Consider the following 18,669-nt stretch of genomic DNA (forward strand, 5'->3'; position numbering starts at 1 on the left):
AGCATCTGTCGCTTAAATCAGCTCCTTCTGGATAGCTGCTGTTCCCAGTTTTCATATGCGCTTGTAATTTATTATTTACCTAAAAGTCTTTTCTCCTTTGTTTCCCTCAGAGACGTCAAACCAGACAATATCCTGTTGGATGAGCAAGGTAAATACATCAACTGTTTGCTCTGAATTTGATCAACAACATGAGGTCAGAACCACAAAAAAAGTCAATAAATTGTGTAACTCAACGTACAGTATGACCTTGGAGATATGTGTGGTTTAATTTAAAGCCCTTCTGTGTGTCAGTGTAATTGATGTACATCCACTTTGTAGGCCTGTCTGTTTAATTAGGAGAGCTGGGAATGAATGACCCTACAGAATCATAAATCTAGTGGTAGAAGTATTATTCAGAGCTTTTACGTACTACACTAGAAGCACAAATTATGCATTGAATGTCTAGGTAATAAAAAAAGATTATCAGCAATACAGTACCTGTCACTGAGCAGCAAAATGATCTGTCCGTTATGTTTTAGATTAATGCCACTGCTACATTTGAGTATTTGGTATCTTATTACTGTACATATTTAAGTTTTAGCTCATTTTAACTATTCTCTAGACCGTAGGTGTCAAACATGCGGCCTGGGGGCCAAAACCGGCCCACCAAAGGTTCCAATCTGGCCCGCGAGATGAATTTGCAAAGTGTGAGTTAGGGCATCGAACTCAAAAATAATATCATAATAACCTATAAATAATGACAACACCATTTTTTCCTCTTTGTTTTAGTGCAAAAAACGTAAAATTATGAAAATATTTACATTTACAAACTATCCTGTAACAATAAAATGTGAATAACCTGAACAAATATGAACAACCTAAAGAAAATTACGCGCAATTTTAACAATTTTCTACCTGTTACTAAATGTTTTATGCCTTCGTAAAATCGGATCTGTAATCCACATGTAGAAATGATGAGTCAAGGCATAATATTGATAAAATTGTACTTATATTTCTTAACAAATTTTACATCCTTTTTGTTTGGATAGTTTGTAAATGTAAATATTGGCATAATTGAATGTTATTTTTTGCACTAGAACAATTTGGAGTTGTCATTATTTATTGGCTATCATACTGTTATTTTACTGGTTCGGCCCACTTCAGATTAAATTGGGCTGAATGTGGAAGAAAATGAGTTTGATACCCCTGCTCTAGACTGTAAATTTAACCCATAAAGACCCAAACAGCCACCACTGGCCAAAAGCATCTACTGGTCTAATATGTTTAATAACTTCTGAACCACTAATCCTATCAATACATTGAAATAATTGGCGTAAAATGCAGTTTGTCATCTTTTCATGGTCATCAGATATGACCTATTTGGATGTTCAGAGACTCCATAGTTACCATGGAAACACCATCATCTTCTACAACATTGATTCACCAGTAAAACCCATGGAGTTGGATCAATGACAGTGGATGGAGACACATGTTTTTACATTTAGTTATTGATAGCTTTGCTGAAAAAGTCCCTTTTTCTAAATTTTTGCTGTTTCTGACATAGTAACCTTTGAATTTACTCTGAGCTTTTATGGACATCTATCTGATCAATTAATTAAATAAGGAAAATCCATGATTTACACAGAAAAAATGCAAAATACAGAAGATAGTATTGCAATAAATGGTTTAGTTAATGATATATTTTACGGAAAAAGTCACTTTTTTTCAGTTTTCTCTGTTTCCGATACAATAACCTTCAACTTTAATCTGAGCTTTTATGAACATCTACATGATCAGTGCATTAAATAGGAGGAGAGTAGCTGATTTTTCTGAAAAAAATGTAAAATACATTGGATAATATTATAATAAATGGTGATAAATCATTTAAGAAAGGTTAATAAAGATATGATGCATTTGGACGTTCAGAGGCTCCGTAGTTACCATGGAAACACCGTTATCTTCTACAACATTGATTCACCAGTAAAACCCATGGAGTTGGATCAATGACAGTGGATGGAGACACTTGTTTTTACATTTAGTTATCGATATCTTTGCTGAAAAAGTCCCTTTTTCTTAAATTTTTGCTGTTTCTGACATAGTAACCTTTGAATTTACTCTGAGTTTTTATGGACATCTATCTGATCGTTTAATTAAATAAGGAAAATCCATGATTTACACAGAAAAAATGCAAAATACAGAGGGTAGTATTGCAATAAATGGTTTAGTTAATGATATATTTTACTGAAAAAGTCACTTTTTTTCAGTTTTCTTTTTTCCGATATAATAACCCTTAACTTTAATCTGAGCTTCTATGAACATCTACATGATCAGTGCATTAAATGGAGGAAAATAGCTGATTTTCACTGAAAAAAATTTAAAATACAGTTGATAATATTATAATAAGTGGTAATAAATCACTTAAGAAAAGTTAAATATATAGAAAAAAAATATTTTGGAACTTCCACAAAAGTAGCAATTCCAAAGCTGTTGCCGGAAATGTAAAATATAAAAAAAAATGTATTTCAATAAGGGTACATTTAATTTAGATGAACCGTATATAGGGGATGTTACACAGTTTTATGAAAAGTCAAAGACTGCGGAGCTTGAATATTTTCTTAAAACGGAGTAATGCACAATTGAAATAAACTGCGGATAGATTTGACCTGTTGGTAGTTCTCCTGTTATTTAGAGAATAATCAAGTAAAATACAGATACTTACACAAATGTATATGATACTCAGACGCGGTGCTTTGGCCTTGACACTATACATTAGTCTGGGTTTTATAGATGATTTAGTTTTTCTAACTTTTTGTCTGTTTTTTCCTATTGTTTCCTCTCAGGTCATGCTCATCTGACAGATTTCAACATCGCCACAATAATAAAGGATGGTGAGAGGGCCACAGCCTTAGCAGGAACCAAGCCCTACATGGGTAAACTCCACCGTTACATGAACATATCTGCCACTCACTAACAGACACTTCTATGCATTAAACCAGGGGTGTCAAACCTATTTTCTTCCGGGGGCCACATTCAGCCCAATTTAATCTGAAGTGGACCAGTAAAATAATAGCATGATAGCCAATAGACAATGACAACTCCAAATTATTTTAGCGCAAAAAATAACATTCATTTATGCCAGTATTTACATTTGCAAGCTATCCAAACAAAAAGGATGTGAATAACCTGAAAAATGAAATTTGTTAAGAAATGCGAGTACAATTTTATCAATATTCTACCTCGACTTATCATTTATACATGTGCATTACAGATGAGATCTACAAAGGCACAAAACATTTAGTAACAGACAAAATATTGTTAAAATTGCACTTAATTTTCTATAGACATCTCAGGTTGTTCATATTTGTTCAGGTTATTCACATTTTATTGTTAAAGGATAGTTTTTAATGTAAATATTTTCATAATTTAATGTTTTTTTGCACTAAATCAAAGAGAAAAAATTGGTGTTGTCTATAATTATTTATAGGTGATTATGATATTATGATAATACATCTGAAACCATTGGTAATACATGCGAAACCATTGGAATTATAAGCAAAACCATTGGTAATAAATGCGAAACCATTGGTAATACATGTGAAACCATTGGAATTATAAGCGAAACCATTGGTAATACATGCGAAACCATAGGAATTATAAGCAAAACTATTGGTAATACATGTGAAACATTGGTAATACATGTGAAACCATTGGATTATAAGCAGAACCATTAATAATACATGTGAAACCGGTAATACATGCGAAACCACTGGTAATACATGTGAAACCGGTAATACATGCGAAACCACTGGTAATACATGTGAAACCATAGGAATTATAAGCGAAACCTTTGGTAATACATATGAAACCATTGGAATTATAAGCAGAACCACTGGTAATACATGTGCAACCACTGGTAATACATGCGAAACCATTGGTAATATATGTGAAACCATTGGAATTATAAGCGAAACCATTGGTAATACATGTGAAACCATTGGAATTATTAGCGAAACCATTGGTAATACATGTGAAACCATTGGAATTATAAGCGAAACCATTGGTAATACATGCGAAACCATTGGTAATGCATGCAAAACCATTGGAATTATAAGCAAAACCATTGGTAATACGTGCGAAACCATTGGAATTATAAGCAAAACCATTGGTAATACGTGCGAAACCATTGGAATTATAAGTGAAACCATTGGTAATACATGTGAAACCATTGGAATTATAAGCGAGTTCGATGCCCTAACTTGCACTTTGCAAATTCATTCCACGGGCTGGATTGGAAGCTTTGGTGGACCGGTTCTGGCCCCCGGGCCGCATGTTTGACACCTGTGCATTAAACAATAGAAACTGCCATTTTTCTGTTCATTTCTGAAAAGTGTTGGGGAAAAAAAATGCCCATCTTGTCTTGTGGTTGCGTCACAAAGCTCAGAAAATGAGCAGTTTATGTTGACATTTTGCAAAGAAGCACTTGGCTTTTCAGTGGTGTTCTCTGAAAACCTTTTTCTTCTCCAGCAGTGAGTTTTCCTGTCTATTTTTACAGCCCCAGAGATCTTTCAGTCCTTTGTGAGCGGAGGGACCGGTTATGCTTTTGAAGTGGACTGGTGGTCACTAGGGGTGACCGTCTTCGAAGTCCTGCGAGGATGGGTGAGGAACAATGGCAGCTTTGATTGGACTGTGTGATGCCTCCTCCTCCTCCCTCTCTCTTTTACATCTTTCCGTGTTCCCCTTTTTTTTTTTTTTCAAACTCACCAGAGACCCTATGAAATCCACGCCAGTAACTCGGTGGAGTCTCTGATTCAGCTCTTCAGTACCGTCAGTGTCCAGTACAGCCCGGCCTGGCCCAAGGACCTGGTGTCCCTCTTAAGGAAGGTAAGAACACAGTGACAGAGGTACCATCCCCTCAGTCAGATGGTCTCAGTATGTGTTCATCTGCTTAAACCTGTGTTCTGACCTCTTAACTATCATCTAGTGCAGGGCTGTCAAATTCATTTTGGTTCAGGGGCCATATTTAGCCCATTTTGATCTGAAGCGGGCCGGACCAGTAAAATAATGATTTAATAACCTATAAATAATGACAAATCCAAGTTTTTCTTTTTGTTTTAGTACAAAAAACCCCCAATTAAATTATGAAAAGATTTACATTTTACAAAAAAATGTGAATAACCTGAAAAAACAGAAATTTCATTTAAAAAATTAGTGCAATTTTAACAATATTATGCCTCGACTTATAATTTATACATATACATTTACACACAATGTTACATAAACATTTGGTAACAGGCAGAATATTGTTAAAATTTTGGAGTTTGGAACTAAAATTTGTAGTTTCTACAATATTCCATATCTTATTATTAACACAACTCCACATCACAGTGGATCCATAAATGCACAAAACATTTAGTAACAGGCAGAATATTGTTCAAATTGCATATTTCAGGTTGTTTATCCTTGTTTTTATTTATGTATTTATTTGCATTTTATTGTGAAAGAGTAGTTTTGTAAATGTAAATATTTTCACAGTGTAATAACAAATGTGATTTTTGACTGAAAAATGCTAAATATAGAGGATAATATAAGGATAAATAGCGATACATTGCTTAAGAAAGGTTAAAATAGCAAGAATAATACATTTGGGAACTGACACAAAAGTAGCACTGGGTCTTTATGGGTTAAATGTAGGAAAATATGTGATTTTGACTGAAAAATGCTAAATATAGAGGATAATATTAAAATAAATGGTGATACATAGCTTAAGAAAGGTTAACATTGAGAGAAAAACTGCTGGAAAAGATAGCACTGGGTCTTTATGGGTTAAATTGTGGGAAAATATGTGATTTTGACTGAATAATGCTAAATATAGAGGATAATATTACAATAAATGTTGATAAATCGCTTAAAGCTGCAGTATGTAGGATTGTGGCCAAAACTGGTACTGCAATCACATTCAAAATACTGTAGAACGTGGTATCCTCTCCTCCTCCCCCCAGGCTAGGGGTTGCCAGATCCCACATGAGCATCTACTACTAGGGTTTCCTCTAATCATTGCCACCACACCATAAATTTCATACAAAAAAATCATCACCAGACTTATTCTACATCAGTCTAATATATAACAGGCCAGGACAAACATCCTGCACACTCAAATGAAAGTTTGCAAAGATTTAGGAGATAGAGAAAAGGGAAATGAGCCTTAGGTTTCACTTTTACTACAAGCCGCACGATTGCTCTAACCCCCCCACCACCACCACTGAACCACGGACGCCGAACTACCAAACCCCCCCCTTTCCGGACTACCGATCCGCCCCACACACACACCGAACCACAGACGCCGAACTACCAACCGAACCCCCCCCCACACACCGAACCACGGACACCGGACTACTGACACCCCCCCCGACTGAACCATGGATGCTGAGCTACCGACCCCCCCCCCCCGTTTGGATTACACGCTGCTAAATGAACAGGTCACTTCCACAGAAAACACTGAACTACAAGGAACTACCATGGCAAGAGACAAGTCCTACACCGGTACTCTGTCTGTTTACCAGTCCTACACCGGTACCTGGTCTGTTCACCAGTCCCGGACCGGCAGTCTCTTCACCGGGGCCAGGAGAAGAGACTGCTGCCCGGCCCCGGGAGAAGGGACCGGATGAAGAGGCCACGACCCCGGCTCTCAGTGGCTCTTACCGGTGGTCAGACTAAGGCAGGGCCAGCGTCGGTCTTCAAATCCTTCTCCTCTTTCAGCCGTCTCCATGTTTCTAAATCATCTCCTATACATCTCCTTGTTTTATTTCTCACTTTGTCACTATGTATTTGGGAATGATAAGAATCCTTTTAGGTTTAATAACGTCAGACATTTGTGATCAGAAATGCTCCAGCTGCAGCCCACTGGGACCTGGCAACCTGGATGCTGAAAGGCTTCTGACTCTGTGATTAGCAGACAGGTGATGGGCGGAGCCTCAGACCAAAACACACAATGACAATATAAACATCATTTCGGGGTTGACACTGAGCTTTTCAAATGCAAATATTCTGGCTGGACTACTACTGTCAGTGAGATCAGTATTTGAAATGAACATGATTCCTTAATGTCTGGTGACAGTCAAGGCAATTTTACAATTACTTAGAACATAATTCCTACATACTGCAGCTTTAAGAAAGGTTAACATTGTGAGGAAAAACTGCCAAAAAAGTAGCACTGGGTCTTTATGGGTTAAATGTTGGAAAATATGTGATTTTTGACTGAAAAATGCTAAATATAGAGGATAATATTAGAAGAAATGGTGATGAATTGCTTAAGAAAGGTTAAAATAGCAAGAATAATACATTTGGGAACTGACACAAAAGTAGCACTGGGTCTTTATGGGTTAAATTGTAGGAAAATATGTGATTTTTGACTGAAAAATGTTAAATATAGAGGATAATATTATCATGAATGATGATAAATAATTTAGAGAAGGTTCAATGTCGACAGTGTGTATAGTGGAGTACATTTTTAACATTAGAAATAGAAACCGTGACCTACACAACCGCAAACCCATTTAATTTGTCTTTTAAAAGCTACTGTACAATAAATCTTCATTTTGATTTTCTTCCAGGTTGAAGTAAAATAAGGGTATATTTAATGTGGTAGGTGGACAGTAATGCCACAGGAATAGAGAGGTGATACTGGTGAAAAGAGACAGGGAGAGAACATGCAGGTTAGAAGAACTAAAGCTGGAGGGAGGGAGGATGAGCCCAGACCCTGAGGGCAGAGGAGAAGAAAAATGACAGATGGGAATCTGAAGGATGGAAGCACAGAGTGGGTGAGACAAGAGAAAGAGAGAAGGCTATATGTACTACTGATAAAATTCATCCAAACAGTCATTTAACCTCCTATTGGAGCAGATGTTCTAGGTGTAAAATGGATGTATGGCTGCGTGTAATGTAACAGCTATTAGACGCACATAAGCAAAACAGATATAGTGTTAAAGTACAGGTCTTTTTACGTCAAATCGGTGTCGTTTTTCACACTTTTCTTGTTGTCGGGAGTAATTTTCTCATCTTCCGAACAACTGAAAACTCTGCTGAAACAAATGATCTCATCCCCTCTGGCTGGATTTCTTCAGTCATTTTGAGATTTTTTTTTTTTTTTAAAGGAGTTTTGGCTATCGCGCCTTGTTAGGAAAGAATATATTTTTGGCAGAGGGTGAGTGTGAGCATTAGTGCGTGCATGTGCTGGGCGTCTCATGAGTGAGCGGGCGTTCTGGACGGAGCGCCGGCCTCTTCCGCTCTGCTGCTGATCGATTACGGTGTCTGGACTCCACTGAGACAGACCTAACCGGCCCTGCAGGAGAAAACTGAATCAGCCTGTGACCAAAGGAGGAAAGTGAAGCACAGGAAGAGAGAAGCGCATGAAAACAAAAGCCAGATCCCATCATCATTATTTCCAGGGTGTGTGTATGTATGTGTGTGTGTGTGTGTGTGTGTGTGTGTGTGTGTGTTTGGCTCGAGGTGAAGCATGAAACAGATGGTATTCCATTAAAAACACAACTGGATCAGCACCGGTTCATACCTCCAGCGTGGAATTAATAAGTCGACTCATGTATAGGGATGATATGTCTTAAACAAATCTGATTCTAAGCTGCATATTGAGGCTGATTTGATTAACAGTGCCCCCTGTTGGCTTCAGCCTTTTCAGACTTTTCATTGGTTGAAGTTTGGCAGCAAAATTATCCCATAAAGACCCAAACAGGCACTGATCTAAGTTAAGAATACAAAATACAAAACATAATGAAAGAATAAATATTAACAAATTACTTAAGAAAGGTTAAAAATAGAGTGAATGTGGAAACTCCGTCATCTTCTACAACATTGATTCACTAGTAAAACCCATGGCGTTTAATCAGTTTTATGTTTAGTTAATGATAGATTTTGCTTAAAAAAAAAAGACACTTTTTCTTCCATTTTCTCTGTTTTTGAGGTAAAACCCCTCAACTTTAATTTGAGCTTTTATCAACATCTACATGATCAGGGAATTACATTTAGAAAAATACCTGGTTTTCATTTAAGAATACAAAATACAAACCATAATATAAGAACAAATATTGATAAATTACTTAAGAAAGGTTGAAAATAGAGAAAAAATCTCCGTAGTGAACGTGGAAACACCGTCATCTTCTACAACATTGATTCACCAGTAAAACCCATGGAGTTGGATCAGGGACAGTGGATCCAAACACTGGGCTTATGTTCACTTAAAAAAACTCTTTTTTTTGGATGAAGTTTAGCAGCAAAATTATCCCATAAAGACCCAAACAGCCATTGATCTAAAATATTTAATAACTTCTGAACCAATAAACCTATCAATATGTTGAAATAACGGGTGTAAAATGCGGTTTGTCATCTTTTCATGGTCATCAGATATGACCCATTTGGATGTTCAGAGGCTCCGTAGTTACTGTGGAAACACCATCATCTTCTACAACACAGGTGTCAAACATGTGGCCCGGGGGCCAAAGGGTCCAGTCCGGCCCTTGGGATGAATTTGTGCAAAAATGCAAAAATTACACTAAGATATTAACAATTCTTCTAGTTCAAGTGCCACATTCAGACCAATTCAATCTCAAGTGGGCAGGACCAGTAAAATACTATCATAATAGCACATAAATAATGACAACTCCAAATTTTTCTCTTTGTAATTGCAAATATTTTCATGTATTTACACTAAAACAAAGTAGAATTTTGCAATAAATGTGAATAACCTGAAAAAATATGAACAACCTGAAATGTCTAAAGAGAAATAAGTACAATTTTAATAATATTTTGCCTTTTATGAAATGTTTTGTGTATTTGTAAGTTCTCATGTACATGTGTAAATGATAAACTGAGGCGTAATATCGTTAAAATTACACTTTATTTTTTTCAGTTTGTTCATGTTATTCACATCTTTTGAAAGGATAGTTTGTAGATGTAAACCTTTTCGTAATGTAAATTTACTTTTTATGCTCTAAACCATAGAGAAAAGTTTGGAGTTGACGTTATTTATATATTATTATGTTATTATTTTACTGGTTCGGCCCACTTCTGATCAAATTTAGCTGAATGTGGTCAGTGAACTAAAATGAATTTGACACCCCTGTTCTGCAACATTGATTCACTAGTAAAACCCATGGAGTTTAATCAATTTTATGTTCAGTTAATGATAGATTTTGCTAAAAAAAAAAAAAAAGACACTTTTTCTGCCATTTTCTCTGTTTTTGATATAAAACCCCTCAACTTTAATTTGAGCTTTTATCAACAATTACATGCTCAGTAAATTAAATATAGGAAAATACCTGGTTTTCAGGTAAGAATACAAAACATAATATAAGAGTAAATATTGATAAATTACTTAAGAAAGGTTAAAAATAGAAAAAAATTCTCCATAGTGAACGTGGAAACACCGTCATCTTCTACAACATTGATTCACCAGGAAAACCCATGGAGTTTAATCAATGACAGTGGATGGAGACACTTGGTTTGTGTTCAGTTAATGATAGATTTTGAAAAAAAGTCACTTTTTCTTCCATTTTCTCTGTTTTTGATATAAAAACCTCAACTTTAATTTGAGCTTTTATCAACATTTACATGATCACGGAATTAAATATAGGAAAATACCTGGTTTTCAGGTAAGAATACAAAACATAATATAAGAATAAATATTGATAAATTACTTAAGAAAGGTTAAAATTAGAGAAAAATTTTCCTAAATGAACGTGGAAACACCATCATCAACAATATCAATTCACCAGTAAAACCCATGGAGTTTAATCAGTGACAGTGGATGGAGACACTGGGCTTATGTTCAGTAAAAAAAAAAACTCATTTTTTTTCTTCGCTTTTCTCTGTTTCTGATATAATAACTTAACTTTAATCTGAGCTTTTGTAAACATCCTCATGATCAGTGAATATGATATGGGAAAATACATGATTTACACAGAAAAAACACAAAATGCAGAGGATAATGTTACAATAAATGGTGATCAATCACTTAGGAAAAGTTAAATATAGAGGAAAAAATAGTTTGGAACTGCCACAAAAGTAGCATTGAGTCTTTATTTTAATACAGTGGTTCTCAACCTTTTTTCAACAAATGCCCCTTTATGTCATCATGAGCCTCCTGCTGCCCCCATACCCCGCGAAAAAAATGTGTGTGTGTGTGGGGGGGGGAGGGGCATTATCGCGCTCCATAGGTAACAACCCCCTTACCTCATACATTCATCCACCCTCTGAAACAGGTTGTCAAGCAAGGAGGTGTGTGTGTGTGTGAGGGGGGTCTGACGGAGCTTATATACCGGGGTAGGGTGGGTGGGTGGTGCTATTGGCATAACATACTGCTTACTATTGATACTCATACAGACTAACGCCCCCCATTTTGGTCTCAGCGCCCCCCTCTCAGCTTTCTCATTCCAAACACCCCCCGACGGTGTCCCAGTGCCTCCTGGGGGGCAGTACCATCCCACGTTGAGAAACACTGGGTTAATATGTGTCTTTCACTTGCATGCTTTACAACTTCAGCTGGAGTTAGATGAGTTAAATAAAGTTTTTTTTTTTTTTTATATAGAACAAGAAAAAAAACAAATCTTCCCCCTAAGGCAGCTCAGAGCCACCAGACACGACGACAGAAAAACAAAATTAAGTGAAATATTTTTAATTGAGTAGAATGAATTTTTTTTAAATCTTGGTAATAGTTTATATTTTTTATATTTTTTTGCTCATTTTCTTTTGCATGCTATTCTTAAATGCCACTTCGTTTTGTTTATTTTAATTTCCTAGGTAAATTAATCTATTTCAACTTTTACACATCTCAAATTCTCTTGGCATTCAGTGTGGACGGCAAAATAAGATTTTCATTATACAGCGAAACCTGTTTCTTTACTGTACACATGACAAGAAAACTCTATGAATCTTGAATGTTTAAAATCAGACCAAACCAAATCACACAGACTATGTTTAAATATGAGAAAATATCAGATTAGCAGCATTAAAAGTGTTTTTATTTCGTAGTTTTCACAGTATATCAGTAAATACACATTTGTTGGACATTTTTTTGCAACTCCATGAAAAATAGGATCATAAAAACATGTCAATTGCGTTGTTTTTTTCATGCCTAAAGAGGAATAAAAATGGGGGAGGGGGATTGTGATTAAGGTTTTCATAATTCATGCATGAAAGGGTTAAATGCAGTTTCTATGTATTTCTCAGTCTTTATAGTAGTAATATACGTACAAGTGAAATATACAGCAAATATGCAAGCAATTTTAAAAGCAAAAATCTGAATATTGTAGATACTAAATGGGATCATCTGGGCAGAGAAATGGATTAAAAACCATGAAAACCTCTGGGACGTTCTGAAGGATTCTATAATGTAACACAAGATTATTTAAGAGAACACTGAGACAGTTGACCCAAGAGAGTTGAAGATTTACTGAATCCAAATGGAGGTCAGTGAATCCTGACTTTACCTGTAGAGGCTGATTAGTTCTGATAGTGTGTGTGTGTGTGTGTTTTAATACTGTGCACATATTTCCTGCATATTTATTGTTAGAAATAAAGACACACGCCCATTACGAGACTGCAAAAACAACTACAATGCTAAAGGTTGTCGAAGACTTACACCTAAAACTGTCTATTTGTGCAAAGTTATCAAATCCTGAACCCATAAAGACCCAGTGCTACTTTTGTGTCACTTCCCAAATGATTTTTTTCTGTATTTTTTAACCTTTCTTAAGTGATTTATCAATATTTATTCTTATATTATGCTTTGTATTGTCTATTTTTTAATGAAAACCAGGTATTTTCTGATTAGGATTGAGGAGATGACGTAACGACCAGCGTCCCCGCCCCTTTTCACCATTTTGAATTTACAGGCGCTAACAGTCCCATAGCAGTGTGTTCATTGTTTTTGGAAATTGTCTGTAAAATCTGTCCGATCAAAGATGCGTGAGAGACACTGCTGCGTTAAAACCTGTTTGAGTTACAGCAAATGTAGAGACCCGGAGGTACGTTTATTTGAGTTTCCGACTAGTTTAATGCATTTACAATTTCCACACACTAACCAGGCCATCACTAAACTAGAATCAAACCCCAGTCACTTCACAGATACATGGAACAAGAATGTAGACAGGAAACAAAAACATAAATGATGCTGTCTATTGACTATGAAACAATGTTGATAGCATTTAATTCACTGATCATGGAAATGTTCATAAAAGCTCATATTAAAGTTGAGGGGTTTTATATCAAAAACAGAGAAAATGGAAGAAAATGTGACTTTTTTTTTTTTTTTTTTTTTTTTTTTTTAGCAAAATCTATCATGAACTGAACGTAAAACAACTGTCTCCATCCACTGTCATTGATCCAACTCCATGGGTTTTACTGGTGTAGTAGAAGATGACGGTGTTTCCGCGGTAACTACGGAGCCTCTGAACGTCCAAATGGGTCATATCTGATGACCATGAAATGATGATAAACTGCATTTTACAGCAATTATTTATATGTACTGAGAGGATTACTGCAGTGGTTCCCAACCTTTTTTGGCTCATGACCCCATTTTAATGTCACAAATTTCTGGTGACCCCAGACATTCAAATTATTTAACCTTACGTTACAGAGAAAGAAACAGGTTATGTTTAATGCATCACAACTCTCTCTTGCACTTAACCCTGTGAAGCCTGAATCATTATGTCATTGACAGAAAATTCCAGTTCTTTGAAACTGGAGCCTTTACTGGTCCTTCTGAACAACCCTTTTTATTTTTCTTTTCAAATATCAATTCCCATGTATGAGTTTCAATTTTGTATCATATTTGATACATCAGGTCTCAATGCTCAAATATTACTAACGAATTAGTGATTCCTTTTCAAAATTGGTAAAGTTCTTCCTCCTTCCTCATTAATGACAGTCTTGTAGTGTCACTGGAAAGGCCTCTGGTGGATGAATCCCTCCCCCTGGTGGATTATTTGTATATTGCATGTATCTAGTTGTAAACATCAGGTTTTTCAAGAAAAAAAATATCATACCGATCATGTAGAAGGCTTCAAACTCCTATCAAATATGATTTGTTTGGATTTAGAGGGTTAATCCAGTGGTTTCCAATCTTTTTTGGCTCATGATCCCATTTTAACATCACAAATTTCTGGCAACCCCAGACATTCAAAGTGGAGACTTTTTTTTTTTTTTGCTGAAATTAATTTGCTTTTGATCATGTAATAGTTTGCTATACTATGTTGCAAATAAACATTAATTTTAGATGACATTTAGTCTATATAATGTATATCATTATGGACAGAGGCAGAAAAGCCAGGTGTAGATTACTGCACAAAGTGAGAATTTGATTTTCCTTGGTCAGGATATGTACAGTCAGTCCAGCTTATATTTACAAGACTGACAATTAATACTGAACAAACAAGAACTCAAACTATGAATTATGAAAGAGATGCAGCATCTGAAACTGACCACAATGAACATTTGAAAGATAAACAGTACCATAGTGCTTCAGTTTCAGCTTTAGAGTTTGTCGTGTCTTTTATGGATTGCGATTGACTCTGTCAACTCACCATATATTTTTTATTAGTAAGTTTTTGTTTTCATTTTTATTAATTACTAGAAATTTCAGGCAACCCCATTTGAATTCCAGACAACCCCACTTGGGGTCCCGACCCCAAGTTTGAAAAACAGTGGATTAGTGGACTGGTGCATTGTCATTTCTATGCATTGCAATTTTTTCTTTTATCTATTTGTTTACTTCTTTGTATTTTATGCATTGTCTCCACAGTGTCTTTGGGTGTCCTGAAAGGCACTTACTATTATTATTATTATTATTATTATCATTATTATATGACAGAATATTATGACAGAGGATGTTAGAATTAATGCAGCAGAAAATCAAAAATACACTTTATTTTTTTTTAGTATGATTGCTCCAGGGAGGCCAGGAAGGAGCAGAAGTGTAATATTTTTGGATGCTTGTTATGTGCATTACAGCCAGCCCAAACTTGTCACACACAGACTTTAGCCAAACACACACACACACACACACTTTTCTATGAACTGCACAGTAAATTTAAGTGAAGCCATCAGAATGTTTTTTTTTTTTTTTTCACTTTCCCACCCACAATTTGTCGAGTTTATTTCACCTACCAGAGAGAAGAGCCTGGCTGTGAGCGAGGAGAGAAGTTGTGAAGGTGATGTTGCCACTTGGATGGTGATGTGCAGTAGGTGACATTGCCATGTGTGTGTCTGTGTGTGTGTGTCTCTGTATGTATGTGTGTGTGTGTTGTTTTTTTTCCCTTGCCAGCTGCTGACAGTGAACCCTGAGCATCGTTTCTCCAGTCTGTCTGACATGCAGACGTCTCCCTACCTCGCTGACGTCAACTGGGACGCTGTGTATGAGAAGAAGATGGAGGCCGGATTCGTTCCTAATGTTAGTGGGAAGCGATCAGATACACACACCCACGTGCAATAAACACTTAAAAGCAACAGCACTCCCTCATGTTTGCTCATTGTAATGTGTAGCAACTAAATAATGCAGCAGTAACTAAGTATAGTGTGTGTACATGTGCAGCGTTCGTTCCTGTGTGCACTCTGAGGCTATAAACTACAGCTGATTTATGAGTGTGTGTGTGTGTTGCTAATTATCTCCTGTCTCTGAATCCTCCCTTACAGAAGGGTCGCCTCCACTGTGACCCCACCTTTGAGCTAGAGGAGATGATCTTAGAGTCGCGTCCTCTTCATAAGAAAAAGAAGAGGTTGGCCAAGAACCGATCTCGAGACAACAGCAAGGATTCGCAGTCTGTGAGTGACAGCTCATCCACTCAGCGTACAGTACAAGCTGTACTTTTTTTTTCAGATGGCATTATAGAACAATGATATCCACCCACGTGGGTATGTCAGTAGAAGTTCAGAATCAAACTCCAAACATTAGAACATGGTTTAGATCATTAGACCCAGCAGGTTAGGGTTAGGGTTAGGCTTGTGTATACCTCATATGTACAGAGCATAAATTTGAGAGAGAGAGAGAGACGGAGAGAGAGAGACAGACAGAGACAGAGAGAGAGACAGAAAGAGAGAGAGAGAGACAGAAAGAGAGAGAGACAGACAGAGAAAGAGAAAGAGAGAGAGAGACAGACAGACAGAGAGAGAGACAGACAGACAGAGAGAGAGACAGACAGACAGAGAAAGAGAGAGAGAGACAGACAGAGAGAGAGACAGACAGACAGAGAGAGAGACAGACAGAGAAAGAGAGACAGACAGACAGAGAGACAGAGAAAGAGAGAGAGAGACAGACAGAGAGAGAGACAGACAGACAGAGACAGAGAAAGAGAGAGAGAGACAGACAGAGAGAGAGACAGACAGACAGAAAGAGAGACAGACAGAGAAAGAGAGACAGACAGACAGAGAGACAGAGAAAGAGAGAAGCCGAGACATAGAGAGAGAGACAGTAAAATATATTTTTACTTTTTCAGTAAAATCTCATTACCTGAACATAAACCCGGCGTTTCCATCCACTGTCATTGATCCAACTCCATGGGTTTGATGCTGCGTTCCAGGCCGTTTTTTGAGCCCCTAAGTCACGACTTCAAACCACGACTTACAACTTTGTAACGTTCCAGGCAAGTCACACCAAACTGCCTGAGCACAAGGAATTGTGGTAGTTAGAAAACGACGCATAAGGCAAGAGAAGCTGTTCTACCTTTTATGTAATGTTATTTGTATATTTTGGTATTAATTTATTCTTGCAGTCATTGAACTGAAAACTAGCTAACACTAGAGTAGCTGCTGATTATGCAGAACATTTGCAGATAAATAATATCAGAGTAATACCTTGTTTTAATAAACAATCTGCATAAACACCGCATCCATGGGGGTTGCCATTGCTATGTGACGTCAGAACTCAGAACTGGGAGTACATCGATCTAGTACGAGTTCATGGGTGGGAGGTCACAGGTTTGACTGACATTCCAGTGCATTTTCACCAGTAGAAGGTCGAAAAAACATGAGTTACAGGTTGCCTGGAACGCAGCATTACTGGTGAATCAATGTTGAGTTTCCACGGTTACTACAGAGCCTCTGAACGTCCAAATGGGTCATAGCTGATGACCATGAAAAGATGACAAGCTGTATTTTGCACCAATTATTTACATGTATTGATAGGATTAGTGGATCAACAGGTATTAGACAGTTTAGACCTGTAGATGGTTTTGGTTAAAGGTGGATGTTTGGGTCTTTTTTGGCTAAAAGTAGGGCTGTCAAAATTAACGCATTTACGCGGATTAATCCATTATCATGATTAATCCGATTAAAAATTTTAACACAATTAACCCTTTTGCAGTGCAGAATGACTCTGAACATCTCTGGCAACGCATTTAAGGCAATTTGTCCAAGTAGAGTTCCTGTCACACATGAACAAATGGTCAGTTGATCTGGTAGTGACAGGCAGCAGAACCAACCTATAAAGATGGAAGATACTATTCAGCACATTGGCCCTCTGGATGGAAATATGAGGACAAAAAAAAACAGAACGGAACAGTGGACTGACATAAAGTACAGGGTGTCCCAAAAAATTTGACATCATTTCATCACCTAATAATTTGTTTAAATTAGTTTGCTCTTTTTGCTCATAAAATGTGCTAATGATGGAGACAACGTGCTATTAAAATGGCCTCCACGCTCACCTGACCTAACACTTTGCGATTTCTTTCTCACTTCCCACATGTGTAGAGGAAGTCAAGAGGAGAATCACTGAGGCTCTGGAGAATATTACACACATGTTGCAATGAGTGTGGCAGGAACTCCACTACCGACTTAATGTGTGCCATATCACAAGCGGTGCACACATTGAATATTTGAAATAACTTGGGAACATTATAAAATTACCATCCCCCACACTTTTTCATTTGAAATGTGCAGAATAAAACATTTTATGTCCAAAATAAATCCTATTAAGTATAATTTCTCCTGACCATGTAGTCCAGGGGTGTCAAACTCATTTTGGTTCAGGGGCCACATTCAACTAAATTTAATCTGAAGTGGGTCGGACCAGTAAAATTTATATATTATTATGTTATTATATGTCAACTCCAAACTGTTCTCTATGTTTTAGAGTGAGAAAAGTAAATTTACATTATGAAAAGGTTCACATCGACAAACTATCCTTTCAAAAGATGTGAACAAACTGAAAAAATAAGTGTAATTTTAACAATATTAAACCTCAGTTTATCATTTCCACATGTACATTATAACTTACAGATCACAGTGGATCTACGAATACACAAAACATTTAGTAAAAGGCAGAATCTTTTTAAAACTGTACTTCCTTCTCTTAAGATATTTCAGGTTGTTCATATTTTTTCAGGTTATTCACATTTTTTGCGAAATTATACTTTGTTTTAGTATAAATATGTGAAAATATTTACATTTACAAAGAGAAAAATTTGGAGTTGTGAGTATTTCTATCTTATCATGATAGTATTTTACTGGTCCTGCCCACTTGAGATTGAATTGGTCTGAATGTGGAACCTGAACTAAAAGGATTGTTAATTTCTTAGTGTAATTTATGCATTTCACAAGTTCATCCAAAGGGCCAGACTGGACCCTTCGGCGGGCCAGATTTGGCCCCCAGGCCATGTTTGACACCTGTGATGTAGTCACTCCAAT

The 18,669-nt window shown here is 36.6% G+C and overlaps 1 protein-coding gene across 1 annotated transcript in view; it reads left to right on the forward strand.

Moving 5' to 3' along the window:
* Positions 1 to 18,669, forward strand: part of stk32c (serine/threonine kinase 32C) — a 271,928-nt gene that overhangs the window by 237,571 nt on the left and 15,688 nt on the right. Inside the window, exons 5-10 of the mRNA XM_030156106.1 lie at positions 111 to 148; positions 2,820 to 2,909; positions 4,532 to 4,635; positions 4,744 to 4,860; positions 15,311 to 15,436; positions 15,679 to 15,807. Coding sequence (XP_030011966.1) covers positions 111 to 148; positions 2,820 to 2,909; positions 4,532 to 4,635; positions 4,744 to 4,860; positions 15,311 to 15,436; positions 15,679 to 15,807 — 604 coding nt within the window. The remainder of the gene's footprint in view (positions 1 to 110; positions 149 to 2,819; positions 2,910 to 4,531; positions 4,636 to 4,743; positions 4,861 to 15,310; positions 15,437 to 15,678; positions 15,808 to 18,669) is intronic.

The sequence above is a fragment of the Sphaeramia orbicularis genome, chromosome 15 (genome assembly GCF_902148855.1).
Source record: "Sphaeramia orbicularis chromosome 15, fSphaOr1.1, whole genome shotgun sequence".
NCBI classification, from domain to species: Eukaryota; Metazoa; Chordata; class Actinopteri; order Kurtiformes; family Apogonidae; genus Sphaeramia; species Sphaeramia orbicularis.